Source organism: Schistocerca cancellata, chromosome 11 (genome assembly GCF_023864275.1).
Source record: "Schistocerca cancellata isolate TAMUIC-IGC-003103 chromosome 11, iqSchCanc2.1, whole genome shotgun sequence".
Lineage (NCBI taxonomy): Eukaryota > Metazoa > Arthropoda > Insecta > Orthoptera > Acrididae > Schistocerca > Schistocerca cancellata.
The window spans coordinates 90,051,124-90,074,321 of record NC_064636.1 but is presented as its reverse complement, the minus strand read 5'-3'; the positions used below and the strand labels follow the sequence as shown (position 1 = coordinate 90,074,321).

The 23,198-nt window shown below is 44.3% G+C and overlaps 1 protein-coding gene across 2 annotated transcripts in view; it reads right to left on the bottom strand.

Annotated features, from left to right (window-relative positions):
- The window catches only part of LOC126108958 (uncharacterized), a 121,220-nt gene that overhangs the window by 19,438 nt on the left and 78,584 nt on the right, over positions 1–23,198 (bottom strand). For both annotated transcript variants that reach the window (XM_049914347.1, XM_049914348.1), the window contains exon 5: positions 19,718–19,954. In XM_049914347.1, the coding sequence (XP_049770304.1) occupies positions 19,718–19,954 (237 nt within the window). The remainder of the gene's footprint in view (positions 1–19,717; positions 19,955–23,198) is intronic.

Here is a 23,198-nt window from a genome sequence, read left to right as displayed (position 1 = left end):
AATCTGCCAGGAAGTTTCATATTAGCCCACACTGCAGTGCATGGTGAAAATTTCGTTCTGGAAGTACCATTGTTCAGTCCAGTCCAAGACAAAATAATGAGGGAGTGGGAAATAGAACTGAAAATGTACAGATAATGGGAAGCAACACAACTAGGAAGAGCCCGAGTGAACAAAGAAATCTCAAACCTCCATTTTGCAGACCGCTGGGGCATACTCTCAAACCAAACAATTAAAAATGTGAATGTGGTGTCTGTCCTTGTGGACATGTTCAAAAAAAAATTTTTTTTTATCTTTATTGTTATTTTAATACCTGAACATACAGGTAGGCTGTCAGCGGCACGCTACGCCGCTCTTCAGCCACAGTGTTGACAATAACAGTACAAGATGGATAATTAGAAAGAACATAGTGATGGGCAAGAAAATAGTGGTCACAGGGACACAAAAAACACGGACCTGTTCACACGCGAAGATAACAACACTGAAAACACGGTGACACGGCGCACAGAACACTGATGAATCCGACGGCACAAGTGAACGTAGAAGCGGGACGGCGGACACTAAAAACACAAATCGACGTCACACACACGAGACACAGATGGCGATGATCTCCGGCGCGCGAAAGTCCACGTAGTGTGTGCGAGTCCGGGGACCTGCCAAGAGGGGAACAGGGGTGAGGTGAGGGAGAGGGGAGAACAAGTATGCCAATGGCTGATGATACGGGGGCAGGAGGAGAGGGACAGGAGAGGGGAAGCCCGGGGGAGGAGCAGGGAGAAATGGAGGAGGGAGGGAAAAGGGAGAGAAGGGAGGGAGGGTGCCCAGAGGAGCAAGCACAGGCGGAGGGTGGGAGGATCAAAGTTGGTAGGAGGGGTAGAGGGAGGGGAGGAGGGCATCATCAGGGAGAGGGAGCTGGCGGAAGCCACCTCGGGAGAGGGTAAGGAGGGTGGAGAGATGGAGACCGGGTGGGACGTGGGAATACAGGTGCGGCAGCGGGCAGGGGTGGGAGGGGATCGGGGAGACGAGCGGGTGAGGAGGATCGAGTTTGTGGGAGGCGTACAGGATCCGTATCCTTTCAAGGAAAAGGAGGAGGTGGGGGAAGGGGATGAGATCATACAGGATCCACGTGGGGGAGGGGAGACGGATGCGATAGGCAAGGCAGAGAGCATGGCGTTCAAGGATTTGGAGGGATTTATAAAAGGTAGGGGGGGCGGAGATCCAGGCCGGATGGGCGTAACAAAGGATAGGGCGGATGAGGGATTTATAGGTGTGGAGTATGGTGGAGGGGTCCAGACCCTACGTACGGCCGGAGAGGAGCTCGAGGAGACTGAGTCGGGAGCGTGCCTCGGCTTGGATTGTCCGCAGGTGGGGAGTCCAGGAGAGGCGACGGTCGAGGGTGACGCCAAGGTACTTAAGGGTGGGAGTGAGGGCGATAGGACGGCCATAGACAGTGAGATAGAAATCAAGGAGGCGGAAGGAAGGGGTGGTTTTGCCTACAATGAGCGCCTGGGTTTTGGAGGGATTGACCTTGATGTTCAAAAGAACAGACACTGTATATACAGTGTGGTCCATCTGCAGTTTCGGATGAGATTATCTCGAAAACTATACATCAGGCAAAAATAGTGGGCACGAAAATTTCGTAAGCTCAAAGGGGGACATCAAATGATACTACAAGTAACCCGCAGGCCCCGCTCCCATGGGTGGGGCGAGGGGCAACATTTAAATCTTAAATGGAAACCCCCAGATTCGGATTTTCCACAAAAAAGCAATCAAGTTTTGGCTGAAACATTTTTTAAACCACTGACAGATGGCGCAGAAATCGAGAAAAATTAAAATTGAGGAAGAGCTCCTATTTATTTACAATGATCCGAGAAGGGCGGATAAAATCGATACAAAATGTGCACCAATTCTTTCATTATGCCAAATTAAGCTATTTTTGTACAAAATGTATCCTACCCGCCACAGTTTTTGATGGAAGGAGGCGGAATGGTATTAAAATCGCCTTAGGGAACTCTTCACAATTGCGTTACTCACCCGACTGTGGCGCTACCGTGGCAAAATTGCGAACTATGACTCAGTATAAAGCTCGGTGTAATGCGATCAGACGTCACTTCACTTTCAGATTGTGGACCGTAAACATCAACTGAGGAAAGTAAATTATTCTTTAGCGAAACATGGCTTACTATCCTCCCACAGAGATTGTTGGTATGATGTTAATTTTAGGTGAATGGCACAACAATTACGCTGCAGCTGCGCAATTGTATGCGGATCGTCTCCGAAACAGACATCCAAGCGTAAACATTATCCGAGATTGCACTCAACGAGCTCGAAATGGATACATGCGCCGTCCACCTCGTCATCGCGAATACAATGAAAATGACGCTCTTATCGTTACCGTTCTTGCTCGTGTTCAACTGGATCCCGAAATTACTAGTCGTGCGATTCAGTGACAAACTGGAATACCGAAATCAACTGTTTTGAGGATTTGGAAGGCACATAAATATCATGCGTATCATATCACACTGGCTCAGGCATTAACGCCAAAAGATATGCAAATACGCGTGCATTTCTGCCAATGGGCCTTGGAAATGATAAGAAGTGAAAATGATGTTTTTAGATACGTTATGTTCATCAATGAAGCCACACCCAAAAACAGTGGCGAATTAAATCGTCATGATTGGTCCCCAGACAATCCACACTGGCACAGACCCATTGACAATCATCGCAAATGGTCGTTAATGGTCTGGTGTGGAATTTTAAACACTTACTTGATAGGACTGTATTTTTTTGACCGAACTGTAACTGGGGAATCTTATTTCCAACTTCTCCGCGATGATTTGTTTGGAAGGTGTCATTTTGAAATCAGGCAACGAATGTGGTTCCAACAGGACGGAGCAGCTCCCCATTATACTAAAAATGTGCGGAATGATTTAAATTTACGGTTCCCTGGTCGGTGGATAGGACGCGGCGGACCAATTCAGTGACCTCCACGTTCACCAGACCTAACGTCTCTTGATTTTTTTCTTGCGGGGTTATTTAAAAAACATTGTTTGTGAAAGACAGCCCAGAACCCGTAACGATATGGAGCAACGCATTCGAAGAGCTTGTGCAGCAATCACGGGATGTGCTGCTCAAAACTGTGGACAACTGTCACAGACGATTGACTTTCTGCACTGAAGCAAATGGGGATAATTATGAACAATCTCTTAGTGGCTAATTTCATTAATTAAGCATCCCAGATTGTGAGAGGCAAGGGGATTCACACTAATGAAGCACCACATGGGAACATCATTCTACTACGTCCATGCCGTTGTTCCTGGGTGACGGTAAAAGTAAAATACAGTACTTTTTGTACAAAAATGGCTTAATTTGGTGTAACGAAAGAACTGGTGCACATTTTCTATCCATTTGATGCGTCTTGCTCGGATAATTCTCAATAAATCAGAGTTCTTCCCCCATCTTACTTTTTTCGCGATTTCAGCGCCATCTGTCAATGGTTTTAAAAAAATGTTTCAGACAATACTGGATTACTTTTTTTATTGAGAATCCGAAACTGCAATAAAAATGGGTGTTTCCATTTAAGATGTAAAAGTTGCCCCCCACTCCACCCAAGGGGGCGGGGCTGGAGGTCCCGTGTAGTATCTCCCTTTGAGCTTACGAACTTGTCTTATCCACTATTTTTCCCCGCTGTATAGTTTTCGAGATAATCTCATCCGAAACCTTAGATGGACCACCCTGTATAATTAAGATTAGACTAAGAAACTTCCTGGCAGATTAAAATTGTGTGCCCGAACGATACTCGAACTCGGGACCTTTGTCTTTCGCGGGCAAGTGCTCTACCATCTGAGCTACTGAAGCACGACTCACGCGCAGTACTCACAGCTTTACTTCTGCCAGTATCTCGTCTCCTACCTTCCAAACTTTACAGAAGCTCTCCTGCGAATCTTGCAGAACTAGCACTCCCGAAAGAAAGGATATAGCGGAGACATGGCTTAGCCACAGCCTGGGGAATGTTTCCAGAATGAGATTTTCACACTGCAGCGTGAGTACCGGGCGCGAGTCGTGCTTCGGTAGCTCAGATGGTAGAGCACTTGCCCGCGAAAGGCAAAGGTCCTGAGTTTGAGTCTCGGTCGGGCACACAGTTTTAATCTGCCAGGAACTCTCATATCAGCGCACACTCCGCTGCAGAGTGAAAATCTCATTCTGGAGTCAAGATTAGACTAGTCAATGATCCCTTCAGTGCAGATGCACACCACACTCGAACACTTACGGGAAACGGCGAAACACAGTGAGTAAAGAGGATAATGGGCAAGAGGCACTACATCAGTAGCGTGTCGGTAAGTTGACAGTCCAGGTCTGACAGGAGGCGTGCTAGGGTAACACATGCTGTTACCATGGCCACTGTGTCTGGATAGCTTAGTGTTCAGCGTGTACAGTCAGAGAGTTAGCTGCCCTCTGTAATACAAAAAACTTACTGGCTCAACGATGAATTTGAACTAGCGTCATGTGATGTCCACTCCGAACAAACAAAGCGAACAAAATGAGATAAAAAAGAAGAAAAGTGGTCAGAGCATCTATCTAGTGATGGGTTCGAATCACGACCCAGCACAAGTTTTTAACTTCCCCCTTGATGTAAGTCAATGCCCACTACCACCCAAATATCATTAATTACTATGCGTCTTGAAACAGAAGTACTAAAATAATGCACAGAAGTTGGCCTGCAAACCTCTTTCCAGAAGTCTCAGTTCTTTTACTCACAATTAAAGATACAAAAATTAGACTCAAAATACAAGATGAACCGAGTTACACACTTCAAATATCTAGGTCAAATCCTCGAAACCACTGCAGGTGAGAAGATACTCGACAACACAAAATGAAGAAATCGTACAGCGATGTACAGGACATATGACAGCACTCCGTGCTTCAGGCCACAAGTGGCCCATTGGGACCATCTGACCCCCGCGTCAGCCTCAGTTGAGGATGCAGACAGGATGGGCAGTTGCTCAGCACACCGCTCTCCCGGTTGTTACGATGGTTTTCTTTCACCGCTACTGTTCGGTCGAGTAGCTCCTCACTTGGCATCCCGAGGCTGAGTGCACCGCGAAAAATGGCAACAGCGCATAGCGGCTGGATGGTCACCCATCCAAGTGCCGGCCACGCCCGACAGCGCTTAATTTCAGTGATCTAACGGGAACCGGTGTATCCACTGCTGCAAGGCCGTTGCCTAGATACAGGACACATATAATAAGAAATTCATGCCCATTAACTCACACGTTAGACACTACAACACACTAACTAGGCCTTAAATACTGTATGCAAACGAGACATTAACAGTTCATATGAAAAAGTGATACAGAAATGCTGAAGGAATAAAGCAAAATTGAAAAATCCTCAATCTAAAGCTGACAGAGGAGATGAACAGATAAGTCTCTACGAAAACCGCAAAGGAGATGTCAAACCTATCGGCAGATGTCAGACAAAAAAGATCAAAATTCTATGGACACATCAGCAGTAATCACCAACAGAATTCTGACATACATACAAGGAAATAAGCCAACAACACCACGGGTCACACAGATCAAAGTTGACCTAGAGGAATCACATAATGATCCAACAGAAACTCAAGAGGTAAATGTCTGCAGATAAAAGATGCACAAGTGTATTGGGAAGTCAGAGTAGGACACCTGAAGAAACCAGACACACAGCGGACACAAGATACAGACAGGAAACATGAAAGTTCAGGAAGAACGCCTTGCATAATTGTACAGCATCTCGAACCAACTAATAATAATAATACGAGGGTCACTCCAAAAGAATTGCACACTATTTTTTTTTAAATCCGTCTTTTATTCTACATGTTTGAAAGTTTTACAGTGTGTAGATACATCCTTTAGGAAGAATATTTTCATTTCTTCACATAATTTCCATCCCTCTCAACTGCCTTACGCCATCTTGGAACCAGCGCCTGTATACCCGCACAGTAAAATTTTGGACCGACCTGTTGGAGCCAGTGTTTGGCAGCGTGCACAAGGGAGTCATCATCTTCGAACCTTGTTCCACGAAGAGAATCTTTCAGTTTCTTAAAGAGATGGTAGTCACATGGAGCCAGGTCAGGACCGTAAGGCGGGTGTTTCAGTGCTCTCCATCCGAGTTTTGTGATCGCTTCCACGGTTTTTTGACTGACTAGTGGCCGTGCATTGTCGTGCAACAGCGAAACATCCTGTTTCTGCTGATGTGGTCGTACACGACTCAGTCGAGCTTGAAGTTTCTTCAGTGTCGTCACATATGCATCAGAATTTATGGTGGTTCCACTTGGCACGATGTCCACAAGCAAGAGCCCTTGGGAATCGAAAAACACCATAGCCATAACTTTTCCAGCAGAAGGTGTGGTTTTGAATTTTTTTTTCTTGGGTGAATTTGCACGATGCCACTCCATTGATTGCTTCTTCGTCTCTGGTGAAAAATGATGGAACCACGTTTCATCACCTGTCACAGTTCTTCCAAGAAATTCATCTCCACCATTCTGGTACTGTTCCAAAAGTTCGCTGCATACCGTCTTTCTTGTTTCTTTGTGAGCCACTGTCAACAACCTGGGAACCCACCTGGCACAAACCTTTTTTAACGCCAACACTTTCAGTATTCTGCAAACACTTCCTTCCCCTATCCCAACGTAGTGTGACAATTTGTTCACTGTGATGCATCTGTCAGCAGTCACCAATTCGTTAACTCCCTGCACATTGTCTGGAGTGTGTGCAGTATGAGGCCTGCCCCTGCAAGGACAATCCTCAATATTGCCGTGCCCACTTTCGTCACGTAACCTGCTCGCCCACCAACTAACTGTACTGCGATCGACAGCAGCATCTCCGTACACCTTTTTCAACCTCTTGTGGATGTTTCCCAATGTCACGTTTCCACAGCACAGGAATTCTATGACAGCACGTTGCTTCTGACGAACGTCATGTGTAGCAGCTATCTTGAAGACGTGCTGTCACGGCGCCACTCACGGGAACAGGTTGAACTAAGTTTGAATAAGAGCGGGAAGGATGTGTCTACACACTGCAAAACTTTCACACATGCAGAATGAAAACTGTATTTTTACAAAAATCTACATCTACATCTACATCCATACTCCGCAAGCCACCTGATGGTGTGTGGCGGAGGGTACCTTGAGTACCTCTATCGGTTCTCCCTTCTATTCCAGTCTCGTATTGTTCGTGGAAAGAAGGATTGTCGGTACGCCTCTGTGTGGGCTCTAATCTCTCTGATTTTATCCTCATGGTCTCTTCGCGAGATATACGTAGGAGGGAGCAATATACTGCTTGACTCTTCGGTGAAGGTATGTTCTCGAAACTTTGACAAAAGCCCGTACCGAGCTACTGAGCGCCTCTCCTGCAGAGTCTTCCACTGGAGTTTATCTATCATCTCCGTAACGCTTTCGCAATTACTAAATGATCCTGTAACGAAGCGCACTGCTCTCCGTTGGATCTTCTCTATATCTTCTATCCACCCTATCTGGTACGGATCCCACACTGCTGAGCAGTATTCAAGCAGTGGGCGAACAAGCGTACTGTAACCTACTTCCTTTGTTTTCGGATTGCATTTCCTTAGGATTCTTCCAATGAATCTCAGTCTGGCATCTGCTTTACCGACGATCAACATTATATGATCATTCCATTTTAAATCACTCCTAATGCGTACTCCCAGATAATTTATGGTATTAACTGCTTCCAGTTGCTGACCTGCTATTTTGTAGCTAAATGATAAAGGATCTATCTTCCTGTGTATTCAAATAGTGTGCATTTCTTTTGGAGTGACCCTCGTAATAATAATAACTCACATATTTCACCACAGACATATGGAGGTCAGAAAAATTGCCAGACTACTGGAAATGTGCACTGATCCATCCTGTGCAGAAAAAGGGTAGCCCCACAGATGTGAACCATTACAGGGGCATCTCACTAAGACAAGTGACAGACGAGGTATTCTCAGCGTGCCTACTCCAAAGGACACGGAACCAACCGGAACACAAGATCGGCGAGTACCAGGTGGGCTTCCACCCTGGTTGCTCCTTTGCAGAACAAATCTTCAATCCGAAGACTACGCCATAAATCAAAGCCCTCGGGAACAGTCCAATCGTATGCACCTTCGTTGACTTCATGAAGGCATCTGACTCCATCGATTGCCAGTCATTGTCCAACATTCTACATGAAAAAGGTTTGGACGGCAAGACACTGTGACTGATCAAACAGATATTGACAGACACGGCGTCTAAGGTGAAGTTCAAGGGGGAAATCTCCAAACCCTTTGAGATCAAGAAAGGCGCTCGCCAAAGGGACGGACTCTCACCGCTCCTCTTCCAGCTACTGCTGAACATGGTCATCAGGGAATGGCAGAAAGAGCTGCAAATACAAGGCCATTGGAAGCCAGTGCGACTTGGATGACCGAAGGTCAAGCTGGAGGTCGGCTGACTAGCCTTCAAAAATGGTTCAAATGGCTCTGAGCACTATGGGACTTAACTTCTGAGATCATCAGTCCCCTAGAACTCAGAACTACTTAAACCTAACCAACCGAAGGACATCACACACATCCATGTCCGAGGCAGGATTCGAACCTGCGACCGTAGCAGTCGCGCGGTTCTGGACTGAAGCGCCTTGTACAACACACAAGAAATGTCTGTCCACCTGCACCAAAATTCGTCCCTACAACACTGTAATCAAACCTGAGGTGCAATACGCCAGTGAAACACTGATGTTACATACAAAGGCCGACTCTGAGAACATTCTCACACAGGAAAGGAAATTCATTAGGAGAATTATTGGACCAAAACTCATGGACGAAGGAGATAGGTGCCACTCCAGAGACACCACACAACATTTCTTCAACATCGCAGTGGACATTAGAAAGAGGCGACTAAAATTTTATGAACACATCAGCAGACTTCCACAGACTGGACTCACCAACAGGTATATCCAGGGTCTCAAGACCACTACACAAAACGGATCTGGAAAGAGCTCAGATAGATTCAGCGGACGTCATGGACAAAGGCATCTATACAGAGTGGTCCATTGATTGTGACCAGGCCAAATATCTCACGAAATAAGAGTCAAACGAAAAAACTACAAAGGACGAAACTTGTCTAGCTTGAAGGGGGAAACCAGATGGCGGTATGGTTGGTCAGCTACATGGCGCTGCCATAGGTCAAACGGATATCAACTGCTTTTTTAAAAATAGGAACCCCCATTTTTATTACATATGTATGTACTATGTAAAAAAATATGAATGTTTAAGTTGGACCACTTTTTTCGCTTTGTGATAGATGGCGCTGTAGTAGTCACAAACATATGGCTCACAATTTTAGACGAACAGTTGGTGACAGGTAGCTTTTTTAAATTAAGATACAGAACATAGGTACATTTGAACATTTTATGTCGGTTGTTCCAATGTGATACATGTACGTTTGTGAACTTATCATTTCTGAGAACACATGCTGTTACAGCGCGATTACCTGTAAATACCACATTAATGCAATAAATGCTCAAAATGATGTCCGTCAACCACAATGGATTTAGCACTACGTGTAACGACATTCCTCTCAACAGCGAGTAGTTCGCCTTCCATAATGTTCGCAGATGCACTGACAATGCGCTGACAAATGTTGTGAGGCGTTGTCGGTGGATCACGGCAGCAAGTATCCTTCAACTTTCCTCACAGAAATAAATCCGGGGACATCGGATCCGGTGAACGTGCGGGCCACGGTATGATGCTTCGACGACCAATCCACATGTCATGACATATGCTATTTAATACCTCTTCAACCGCACGCGAGCTATGTGCCAGACATCCATCATGTTGGAAGAACATCGCCATTCTGTCATGCCGTGAATCATCTTATAGTAACATCGGTAGAACATTACGTAGGAAATCAGCATACATTGCACCATTTAGATTGCCATCGATAAAATGGGGGCCAATTATCCTTCTTCCCATAATGCAACACCATTCATTAACCCGCCAAGGTCGCTGATGTTCCACTTGTCGCAGCCATCGTGGATTTTCCGTTGCCCAATAGTGCATATTATGCCGATTTACGTTACCGCTGTTGGTGAATGACGCTTCGTCGCTAAATAGAACGCGTGCAAAAAATCTTTCATCGTCCCGTAATTTCTCTTGTGCCCAGTGACAGAACTGTACACGACGTTCAAAGTCGTCGCCATGCAATTCCTGGTGCATAGAAACATGGTACGCGTGCAATCGATGTTGATGTAGCATTCTCAACACTGACGTATTTGAGATTCCCGATTCTCACGCAATTTGTCTGCTACTGATGTGCGGATTAGCCGCGACAGCAGCTAAAATACCTACTTGGGCATCATTTGTTGCAGGTCGTTCACATGTGGCTGAACACTTCCTGTTTCCTTAAATAGCGGAACTGTCCGGCGAACGGTCCGGACACTTGGATGATGTCGTCCAGGATACCGAGCAGCATACATAGCACACGCCCGTTGTGCATTTTGATCACAATAGTCATACATCAACATGACATCGACCTTTTCCGCAATTGGTAAACGGTCCATTTTAACACGGGTAATGTATCACGAAACAAATACCGTCCGCACTGGCGGAATGTTACGTGATACCACGTACTTATACGTATGTGACTATTACAGCGCCATCTATCACAAAGCGAAAGAAGTGGTCCGATTAAAACATTCATATTTCTTTACGTACTTCACGAATATATAATAAAAAATGGGAGTTCCTATTTAGTTGATATCCGTTTGACCTGTGGCAGCGCCATCTAGCAGGCCAACCATAGCGCCATATGGTTTTCCCTTTCAAACTAGACGAGTTTCGTTCCTTGTAGTTTTTTCGTTTTCGCGAGGTATTTAGCCCGGTCACTATCTATGAACCACCCTATAGGCAGAGGGTGAACAAGTGGGGTCAGAGAAAACAGCATCTAAAGCTCAAAGGCCAAAGTCCAAAGTGCACCGAAGAACGGAAGAGAGCCTTTAGTGAACGAATGAAGGAGTACTGATGAAAGGCCTGTAACGTGTGTAATGATAATAATAATAAGAAGAATAATAAGAATAGCAATAATATATACATGATTTCATATATGTCGTGGACATACCAAATAACATTTTGGCCAGAAGAAAAATAAAAATATACTAAGAAAATGTATTTTAGCTACCAGGGGAACATTAACGAGCATCTCTGCCTTTCTTGCAAGTTCCTTTGTTAGAAAGATGCAAACAGCAGAACTTCTTAAATAGCACCCTATACTATTCATTCTGTAATCCACTTCCTCTCCTCAAGACCTGTTCAAAAACGCATCATAGCGTACCACTCACTTATTAAGAGGACGTGATTCTCCTGCACTATCACAGAGTTCACACACCTGGGCTAACGTCAACTTTTCTTCTTGCTGGAGCTGGCAGTGAAGAAATGGACACACAAGAATAATGGATGCTGGTCGTTTGGACAACCGTTTTCAGTTGAATGTCTGCCTGAGTACAACAGAGAGAAGCCAGCAACTATAACTGACTATGGATGTTTTATGTTACCAGTGAAGTAACTGCAACAATGTTTTCTTATTAACATTACGGGTACACATATTAAGGCAGTGTCGTACTTTTAAAGTATACTCTGTGTGTCCACAGGTAGTGCTTGGTTAAAAACTGCATCAGCTGACTGACCAGTGTGTAGTTTCTTTGACTTTCCGTGTGTGCGGGTTGTTCTCTAGCAAGCGGATGGGCTACACTACAGCAGGTACCTGCGTTATGAACTTGCCTTCTTGTTCATCTTGTTCACAACTTGTCATTCAACGGTAGCAGTCGTAGTCTTTATTTGGAAAAAAAGCTGAAATAGTTATTATTTTGGCGCTAAAGTCACACAAATTCACTTTGACGGAAATCTTTTAGAATATCTCAAAAAGCATTACACTATTTCAGTAAGTTTTATTAGCTGCATGGTATCGCTTGTATAAAAATTTATGTTTTTCAGTGCGTGGTTACTATAGTAACACTTATATAGGGGTGCATGGGTGCTTAATTATTACGTGTTTTTTTTAAGTAAGTGCCGTTTTGAAATTAAGAAAAGCCGTCCTAAAATATCTCAATAATTTTATTTTTACATGAAAGCCGGTACCTTAATCTACTTTTCTACATAATTTCCGTCAATATTGAGGCACTTGTCATAACGTTGTACCAGTTTTTGAATACCCTCCTCGTACAAGTCTACCGCCTGACTTGTTAACCACTGCACCAGCACTGTTTTGACTTCGTCATCATCTCGAAGACGCTGACCGCCCAGGTGTTTCTTCAAGTGCAGGAGCAGATGGTAGTCACTGGGCGCAAGATCGGGGCTGTACGGAGGATGATCCAGAGTTTCCCATCGAAAAGATGTGATGAGATCTTTGGTCTGATTCGCCACATGCGGACGGGCATTGTCCTGCAGCAAAACGATGCCCTTGCTCGACTCCCATGGACCGTTGCTTTGATTCTGGTGTGACGTACGCCACCCACGTTTCGTCGCCCGTAACGATTTGGCTTAGGAAATCACCACCGTCGTTGTGGTCCCGCTCAAGGAAAATCAATGCACTGTCTAAACGTTTGGTTTTCTGCACATCCGTCAACATTTTCGGTACCCAATGTGCGCGCAATTTTCGGTAATTCAAGTGCTCGGTCACAATGCCGTACAAAACACTACGAGAAACATTAGCAAAGTCATCCCGCAAGGAGGAAGTCGTAAAGCGTCTGTTTTCTCTCACCTTATTGTCCACTTGCTACACCAAACTTTCATTAACGACTGAAGGACGCCCACTCCGTTGTTCATCGTGCACATTTGTGCGGCCATCTTTAAATGCTCTCACCCACTTTCTTACCATTCCATCACTCATAATGTTTTTCTCCGTAAACTGCACAGATCTCACGATGAATATCGATCGCTTTTAGGCCTTCAGCACTGAGAAATCTTATAACAGCCCGTACTTCACAGTCGGCGGGACTCACGAGTATCGGAGGCATCTTAAACACTCAGTACAGAACGTAGACAAGGGAGAATCAGACCGTAATGGCGTCAGTGCGCAGATAAAGGTACAGGCTTTCACGTAAAAATAAAATTATTGAGATATCTTAGTACGTCTTTTCTTTAATTTCAAAACGGTACTTACTTAAAAAAACACGCCTTGTATTATTATTGTGCCATATTTTATTATGTGAGCTATTGCTAAGGGATATTACATCATTAGCAATACCTATGCCAATTTTCCAACGATGTTCAATATTTTATTTATTTATAATTTCAGTTTTACATTCCGTGTACGTAACATCGACTACCTGGCAAAGGCGAAGTAAGAGTGATTTCAGGTGTGCCGCAGGGGAGTGTCATAGGACCGTTGCTATTCACAATATACATAAATGACCTGGTGGATGACATCGGAAGTTCACTGAGGCTTTTTGCAGATGATGCTGTGGTGTATCGAGGGGTTGTAACAATGGAAAATTGTACTGAGATGCAGGAGGATCTGCAGCGAATTGACGCATGGTGCAGGGAATGGCAATTGAATCTCAATGTAGACAAGTGTAATGTGCTGCGAATACACAGAAAGATAGATCCTTTATCATTTAGCTACAAAATAGCAGGTCAGCAACTGGAAGCAGTTAATATCATAAATTATCTGGGAGTACGCATTAGGAGTGATTTAAAATGGAATGATCATATAATGTTGATCGTCGGTAAAGCAGATGCCAGACTGTGATTCATTGGAAGAATCCTAAGGAAATGCAATCCGAAAACAAAGGAAGTAGGTTACAGTACGCTTGTTCGCCCACTGCTCGAATACTGCTCAGCAGTGTGGGATCCATACCAGATAGGGTTGATAGAAGATATAGAGAAGATCCAACGGAGAGCAGCGCGCTTCGTTACCGAAGAGTCAAGCAGTATATTGCTCCCTCCTACGTATATCTCGCGAAGAGACCATGAGGATAAAATCAGAGAGATTAGAGCCCACACAGAGGCATACCGACAATCCTTCTTTCCACGAACAATACGAGACTGGAATAGAAGAGAGAACCGATAGAGGTACTCACGGTACCCTCCGCCACACACCGTCAAGTGGCTTGCGGAGTATGGATGTAGATGTAGATGTAGAAAGCAGTGACTCTGCAAACCCGTGCCTCTCTAACTACTGAAAACTTGGAGTGAGTGTGACGCAGCCGTCAGGATCGCCCCCACCTGATTACCCTATTTAATTCTGAAAAACGACAATCAGCATCGGACCCTTAACACCAATGTTTCAACAAAAAATTTTCAGTACACATGGTAACAATATTTGACGTTTACTCTCAAGAAATATGGAATTGAAATTAGAAAAAAAAATAAACCATTGACAATGGATGTATCAATCGTAGATACTGCTAATGGTGTTATATCCTATAGTACTGACTCACGTAATGCAAGAATGGCATTATAATGATAATTAAGCGTTCACACACCAATATACAGGGCGAGTCACCTAACGTTACCGCTGGATATATTTCGTAAACCACAACAAATAATGACGAACCGATTCCACAGACCGAATGTGAGGAGAGGGGTTAGTGTAATTGTTTAATACAAACCATACAAAAATGCACGGAAGTATATTTTTTAACACAAACCTACGTTTTTTTAATGGAACCACGTTAGTTTTGTTAGCACATCTGAACATATAAACAAATACGTAATCAGTGCCGTTTGTTGTGTTGTAAAATGTTAATTACATCCGGAGATATTGTAACCTAAAGTTGACGCTTGAAACCTCCGACGTTCAGTTGCGTGTTGTAACAAACACGGGCCACGGTCGGCGAGCAGCATCTGCAGGGACATGTTTACGATGACGACCGTGTTTACGAGTGTGGCTGTAGTGCACTGTTGTGGTTTGGTCTAGCTGTCGCAGTGTCCGCGTGTAGCACTTGCTGCTATTGTTATTCTGCATTCGTCTCCGCACGCAGACCAACTGTAGTACACCGTGTTACCAGACGTCTGTGATAGTGTAGTGTTGTAGGAACTGTGACCATGGTGTATTCGAACTCTGAAAAGGCCTAGTTGATCTATGGCGAGTGTCGACGAAATGCAGCTGAAGCCTGCAGGGTGTATGCAGAACGGTACGCGGACAGAGAGCATCCAACGTGCCGCACATTGCAAAACATCTACCGCAAACTGTATGCAACAGGTATGGTCGTAGCACGCAAACGGGTCCGTAACAGGCCCGTCACGGGAGAAGCGGGTGCAGTTGGTGTGTTAGCTGCTGTTGCCATGAACCCACACAAGAGTACACGGGACATTGCGAGAGCCGGTGGACTGAGTCAAAGTAGTGTCATGCGCATACTGCATCGTCACCGCTTTCAACCGTTTCATGTGTCGCTACATCAGCAATTACATGGTGATGACTTTAATCATCGAGTGCAATTCTGTCAATGGGCATTAACAGAGAATGCGTTGCAGTTCTACCTGTTTACCGATGAAGCGGGTTTCACAAACCACGGAGCAGTGAATCTACGGAACATGCATTACTGGTCCGTGGACAATCCTCGCTGGCTCAGACAGGTAGAGCGACAGCGACCGTGGACTGTAAATGTATGGTGCGGAATCATTGGCGACCACCTCATTGGTCCTCACTTCATTGCAGGAGCCCAAACAGCTGCAACATACATCGCGTTTCTACAGAATGATCTGCCAACGTTGCTCGAAAATGTCCCACTGGAAACGCGTCGACGTATGTGGTATCAGCATGATGGTGCACCTGCACATTCCGCAATTAACACTAGGCTGACCCTTAACAGGATGTTCGACGGGCGTTTCATAGGACGTGGAGGACGCATAAATTGGCCAGCCCGTTCTCCTGATCTTACACCTCTGGACTTCTTTCTGCGGGGTACGTTAAAAGAGAATGTGTACCGTGATGTGCCTACAACCCCAGAGGATATGAAACAACGTATTGTGGCAGCCTGCGGCGACATTACACCAGATGTACTGTGGCGTGTACGACATTCATTACGCCAGAGATTGCAATTGCGGGCAGCAAATGATGGCCACCACATTGAACATCTATTGGCCTGACATGTCGGGACACACTCTATTCCACTCCGTAATTGAAAACGGAAACCACGTGTGTTCGTGTACCTCACCCCTCATGGTAATGTACATGTGCGTCAGTGAAAAAGACCAATAAAAAGGTGTTAGCATGTGGACGTAATGTGCTGTTCCAGTCTCTTCTGTACCTAAGGTCCATCACCGTTTCCTTTGGATCCCTACGCAATTCGGTGCTCTCCGATACACACGATCGAACAGCGGAGGAGTGGTACTCAAGCGTCAACTTTAGGTTACAATATCTACGGATGTAATTAATATTTTACAATGCAACAAACGGCACTGATTACGTATTTGTTTATATGTTCAGATGTGCTAACAAAACTAATGGGGTTCCATTTAAAAAGACGTAGGTTTGTGTTAAAAAACCTACTTCCGTGCATTTTTTTCTGGTTTGTTTTAACCAATTACACTAGCCCCTCTCCTCACGTTCGGTCTGTGGAATCGATTCGTCAGTATTTGATGTGGTTTACGAAATATATCCAGCGGTAACGTTAGGTGACTCACCCTATATATATATATATATATATATATATATATATATATATATATATATATACCGGGTGATCAAAAAATCAGTATAAATTTGAAAACTTAATAAAACAAGGAATAATGTAGATAGAGAGGTAAAAATTGGCACACATGCTTTGTATGACACGGGGTTTTATTAGAAACACCCCATATTGCTAGACACGTGAAAGATCACTTGCACACCTCCTTTGGTGATGATCGTGTGCTCAGCCGCCACTTTCGTCATGCTTGGCCTCCCAGGTCCCCAGACCTCAGTCTGTTCGATTATTGGCTCTGGGGTTACCTGAAGCGCAAGTGTATCGTGATCAACCGACATCTCTAGGGACGCTGAAAGACAGCATCTGACGTCAATGCCTCACCAGACCTCAGGATATGCTTTACAGTCCTGTTCAGAACATTATTCCTCGACTACAGCTTTTGTTGAGGAAAGATGGTGGACATATTGAGCATTTCCTGTAAAGAACATCATCTTTGCTTTGTCTTACTTTGTTATGCTAAGTATTACTATTCTGATCAGATGAAGCGCCATCTGTCGGATATTTTTAGAACTTTTGTATTTTTTGGGTTCTAATAAAACCCCATGTCATTCCAAGTATGTGTGTCAATTTGTACCTCTCTATCTACATTATTCCGTGATTTATTCAGTTTTCAAATTTATAATGACTTTTTGATTACCCAGTATATATATATATATATATATATATATATATATATATATAAACTTACTATAGTAATATGCTCTAAACAACATCAATATCAACAAACAACACTGTGCAGTTAGTAAAACCTATCACATTACTACAATGGTTTTTGAGGTGTTAGAAGATTTTTTGCAAAGTGCCTTTTTTACTTTAGTGCCAAAGTAATAAATATCTTAACTTGGTCTTTTCAAGTAATGACTATTATTACTACTGTTTGATGGCAGGTTGTAGATAAAATGAACAAGAAAGTAAGTCATTTACAATGTCTTTTAACTATTCAAAATCTAAACAAGTTCGAAACGAATCGTTGAGAAGCTGCACTTCAGAACAAGTTCTCGCACTTAGCTGATCTGTTGCAGAGGGTGCCTGACTTACTTTCAGTAGCAGCTTGACGTTTTCTCGTTTGCTCCCTCACGCTTTAAGTGCTAGTATTGTATTAAATGATCCATAGTGGCAAATCTCTTCTTTCAGCAACCCCACAATACGACACTCCATAAGTATCCAGATACGTGTTTTCCTCCAAATACCACAAGGTAGACATATGCGTGCCCACTGCTTCACTTCTCTACTCTTCAGTCTCTCAAACCATCTGTCAGATTCTGCTCTTTCAACAACCATAAAACTCTGTGGCCAACCCATTACAGTTCTGTTTGACATCTTTACACAATTATTTTACACATTCATTTGCTTTCATACCACAAATTCTCCTTTCTGTAAGCTGAGTATTTTAAGGAAACAATAAAGAGAATTACAACTGCACATGCACCAAAAATAAAAAAATATTTTCACAATTAGTTCTCCACGCTACTAACAGTTATCATTTCAAGCTACATTTACAGAGCTTTCCTGTCTACATCAAAATATTTCATTTTGACTTATTAAATCAAATTGACAAATGAAACAAGGAAAAATGTTAGTACAGCATTATATTTTGCAAGTCTGTGTCTTAAATGAATGTTTATGTCTTGAATTAACTGTCTCCTCGCATGGGGAACTACTGGATAATACAACAGGACAGATTTGGTAATTTTTGAAAGGAAGTAAGGAAGTTGAATACTTGCCAGAATCTGGTATGAATGGGAAACCCAGCTGCCATACCCATCTTACACAGCGTACCAAATAACATATTCCAGCAGGATAGTGCACGCCATTGCGCTGCAGCTCAGCCCATTGACAACCTTGATGGTTGTAGTGGACCTAGACTGGTCTGTCCGGTCCCCTATTTTGTGCCCCTTAGAAAATGTATGGGATGTCCTCCTGAATGCGAGTCCAGTGTGCTAACCACTGCACCACCTCGCTCGGTGAGCTGGTGGAATAAGAATCAAAGATCAAGAAAGAACTATTTGGATTAGAAAGAATTTTAGACAGGTATGTAGTATTTGGGCTATCGTTCATCTGTACATGAAGCAAACAATGACGAAAACAGAAGGAAGTTTGAGGAGTGGGATTAAAATTTAGGGTGAAAGGATATCAACGATAAATTTCGCTAATGATAATGATATCCTCACTGGAAGTTAGGAAGAATGACAACACTTTTGAAAGGAATCAACAGTCTCATGAGTACTAAGTACTGAAAGTAGACCGACAAAAGACGAAAGTGACAAGGGGTACCAGGAATGAGATTAGGAATACTTAATACGAAAATTTTGTGCTATGAAGCAGATGAAGTAAAGGAGTTCTGCTAGTGTGGACGGAAAATAAGACAAAATGGATGAGACAGGGAGGGCATACATAACAGACTAGCACAGCTGATAAAGGCATTCCTGATCAAAAGAAGCTTAGTGGTATCAAACATCGGCCTTATCTTGGGGAAAAAATTTCGGGGAATGTGCATCTGGACACAGCATTGTGTGGAAGCGGATCATGGACTGTGGTAATAACGGAACAGAATTGAATCGAAGCGTTCGGCATGAGGTACTACAGTAGGATGTTGAAAATTAAGTCGACTGATATGGTAAGAAGTGAGAGGTTCTTTGCAGAATCACTGAGGAGCGAAACATGCAGAAAAGACTGACAAGAAGGCAGGAGAGTATGAGAGGATATTTACCTGTATTAACACATCGGGCAATAACTACCACGACACCTGAAGGAGCTGTAGAGGGGAACTCTATAGGGAAACACAGAGATTGGAACACATCCAACAAATAACTGAGAATGTAGGTTGCTAGTGTTCCTCTGAGATGAATAGGTTTGCACAGGAGTGGATTCGTGGCAGGCCACATCAAGCAAGTCAGAATTTCAAAATAAGTGAGGAAGATCAGCCTGAAGTTTGATATATATCGCACTGGTGCCTCCTGGTATAAAGCTTTCTGTTCCTATAAGCATGACGTGCCCAGCACAGCACGCTGCTACAGACTCACCTTGAAGAAAAGCATGTACTCCTGGAGAGTGCTGTCGATGAGGGTGTCTCGGCAGTAGGAGAGGACTGTGCTGATCCTGATGTCCTTACTCCTGGTGATGATGTCCTTCAAAGCAGACACAGGGTACCCTGTGATCCCAATGAACCGTGCCTTGCCTGCCTCCACCGCCTCCTTAACCACAGGCAGGGTCTCATTTATTACCATTTCCGGATCTGGAGCAAACTCCACATCGTGCACCTGCAAACAGGAAAGCACAGATGGTGGTAAACGTTTATATGAACAGTGCTAACCATTAAAAGTGCAACACCACAAAGAGGCATGCAACAGCCACCAAACTGACATTGTGTGCTATACAGTCCAGTCACACTGATGTGACCAGCACTTATGTTCAATGTGAACGTGCAATAACCACTCAAAGACAACAGGTGACAGACGACAGTGGAGGGTATATAAAGAGGGGTGGGAAGGGGAAGGACACAGATAAACACTGTAGCAATTGTCATAAAGTGGAAACAAAATTATATACCCAACATCCAAAAGGGTATGACCATTAGCTTTTGGGCCTAGAATGGAACCATTTCTGAATGGTTACATTTGTAAGCTATTGGCATGCTGCTATGGGTAAAATAACTGGCGCCGAGGCAACTGTGGCGCACCACAGGCCATAGATGACAAGGGTGAACGACAGTGTAGATCATGATGTTTAGTTTGTGGGGCTTTCAACTGTGTGGTCATCAGTGCCCATACAATATTCCAGTTTCTACACAGTCCAATTTTGCCACTGTCACAAATGATGACGATGATGATGATATGATGAGAACACAAAGACCAGTCCCCGGGCAGAGATAATCCCCAACCCAGCCGGGAATTGAACCCGGGACCCTGTGATCCAGAGGCAGCAACGCTAGCCACCAGACCACGAGATGCACATGGACCAATGTGGAGATGTGTTCAGGTGAATGGGTGTGCAGCTGTTAAGCAACTGACAACGCAGATGAACCAAGAGGCAAACAAAAGTGTCACCTCCTCAACAAACATTCAGCATATGTTGCTGCGTGAAGACCTACGCAGCAGGTGCCCAGTCCATGCACGCACGCTGACTGCAATACACTGGCGATGAAAGCTGAAATTTGCTCACGAATACCTCAACTGGACGTCCACTGAATGACGACAGTTGGACTTCTCAGATGAATCAAGTTTTAGGTTCCATTGGATGGATAGCTGTTGGTATATAATGCATGAGACATATGAAAGCAAACATTCTGCCACAGGCAGGGGGATGTTTCTATGGAATTCCCAGGACGGTCGTGTTATTCTGGAAGTCACAATCGATCAAGACAAGTATACACCTATTCTTAGAGCACATGTATGCAGTTTGTTTTTCCTCTACACGATCTACTAACCAGGCCACGCATTGTGTCACACAGCTCACAGCGTATCTGCAGGTGTGAAGAGCACCAGGATGACTTTAAATTGGCATGGATCCTCATGCTTGTTGGTACCTTCCAGAACCACACAGACTCGCTTCCTGCTAATCTCGCACTACAGAGGGTGGTTATTCAAGTTTTGGACAGGTGGTCACATTGATGTGACTGAACAGTGTGTATTTTCAGGTATATGAATGATTAGCATTTCAGTACAACTGTATAACACAGAATTAAGGTTGAGCCGCGCGACTGCTACGGTCGCAGGTTCGAATCCTGCCTCGGGCATGGATGTGTGTGGTGTCCTTAGGTTAGCTAGGTTTAAGTAGTTCTAAGTTCTAGGGGACTGATGACCATAGATGTTAAGTCCCATAGTGCTCAGAGCCATTTGAACCATTTTTTGAATTAAGGTTGTTTATATCGTCTTCTGACTATATGCACATACACTATGTAGCTGAAAATGACACCTTCCATCGGTAATACTGGAATTAAGTATGATATTTGCCCACCCATAGGCTTAATGACAGCTTCCACTCTCGCAGGCATACGTTCAATCAGGTACTCGAAGGTTTCTTGGGGAATGGCAGCCCATTCTTGACGGAGTGCTGCACTGAGGAAAGGTATCAATGTCGGCCAGTGAGGCCTGGAAAGAAGTCGGCGTTCCAAAACATCCCAAAGGTGTTCTATACAAATCAGTCAGGACTCTGTGCAGGCCAGCCCATTACAGGGATATTGTAGTGTAACCACTCTGCCACAGGCCGTGCGTTATGGACAGGTGCTAGATTGTATAGAAAGATACAGGGTGTTTCAAAAATGATTGGTATATTTGAAACGGTAATAAAAACTAAACGAGCAGCGATAGAAATACACCGTTTGTTGCAATATGCTTGGGACAACAGTACATTTTCAGGCGGACAAACTTTCGAAATTACAGTAGTTACAATTTTCAACAACAGATGGCGCTGCAAGTGATGTAAAAGATATAGAAGACAACACAGTCTGTGGGTGCGCCATTCTGTACGTCGTCTTTCTGCTGTAAGCGTGTGCTGTTCACAACGTGCAAGTGTGCTGTAGACAACATGGTTTATTCCTTAGAACAGAGGATTTTTCTGATGTTGGAATTCCACCGCCTAGAACACAGTGTTATTGCAACAAGACGAAGTTTTCAACGGAGGTTTAATGTAACCAAAGGACCGAAAAGCGATACAATAAAGGATCTGTTTGAAAAATTTCAACGGACTGGGAACGTGACGGATGAACGTGCTGGAAAGGTAGGGCGACCGCGTATGGCAACCACAGAGGGCAACGCGCAGCTAGTGCAGCAGGTGATCCAATGATCCAACAGCGGCCTCGGGTTTCCGTTCGCCGTGTTGCAGCTGCGGTCCAAATGACGCCAACGTCCACGTATCGTCTCATGCGCCAGAGTTTACACCTCTATCCGTACAAAATTCAAACGCGGCAACCCCTCAGTGCCGCTACCATTGCTGCACGAGAGACATTCGCTAACGATATAGTTCACAGGATTGATGACGGCGATATGCATGTGGGCAGCATTTGGTTTACTGACGAAGCTTATTGTTACCTGGACGGCTTCGTCAATAAACAGAACTGGCGCATATGGGGAACCGAAAAGCCCCATGTTGCAGTCCCATCGTCCCTGCATCCTCAAAAAGTACTGGTCTGGGCCGCCATTTCTTCCAAAGGAATCATTGGCCAATTTTTCAGATCCGAAACGATTACTGCATCACGCTATCTGGACATTCTTCGTGAATTTGTGGCGGTACAAACTGCCTTAGACGACACTGCGAACACCTCGTGGTTTATGCAAGATGGTGCCCGGCCACATCGCACGGCCGACGTCTTTAATTTCCTGAATGAATATTTCGATGATCGTGTGATTGCTTTGGGCTATCCGAAACATACAGGAGGCGGCGTGGATTAGCCTCCCTATTCGCCAGACATGAACCCCTGTGACTTCTTTCTGTGGGGACACTTGAAAGACCAGGTGTACCGCCAGAATCCAGAAACAATTGAACAGCTGAAGCAGCACATCTCAT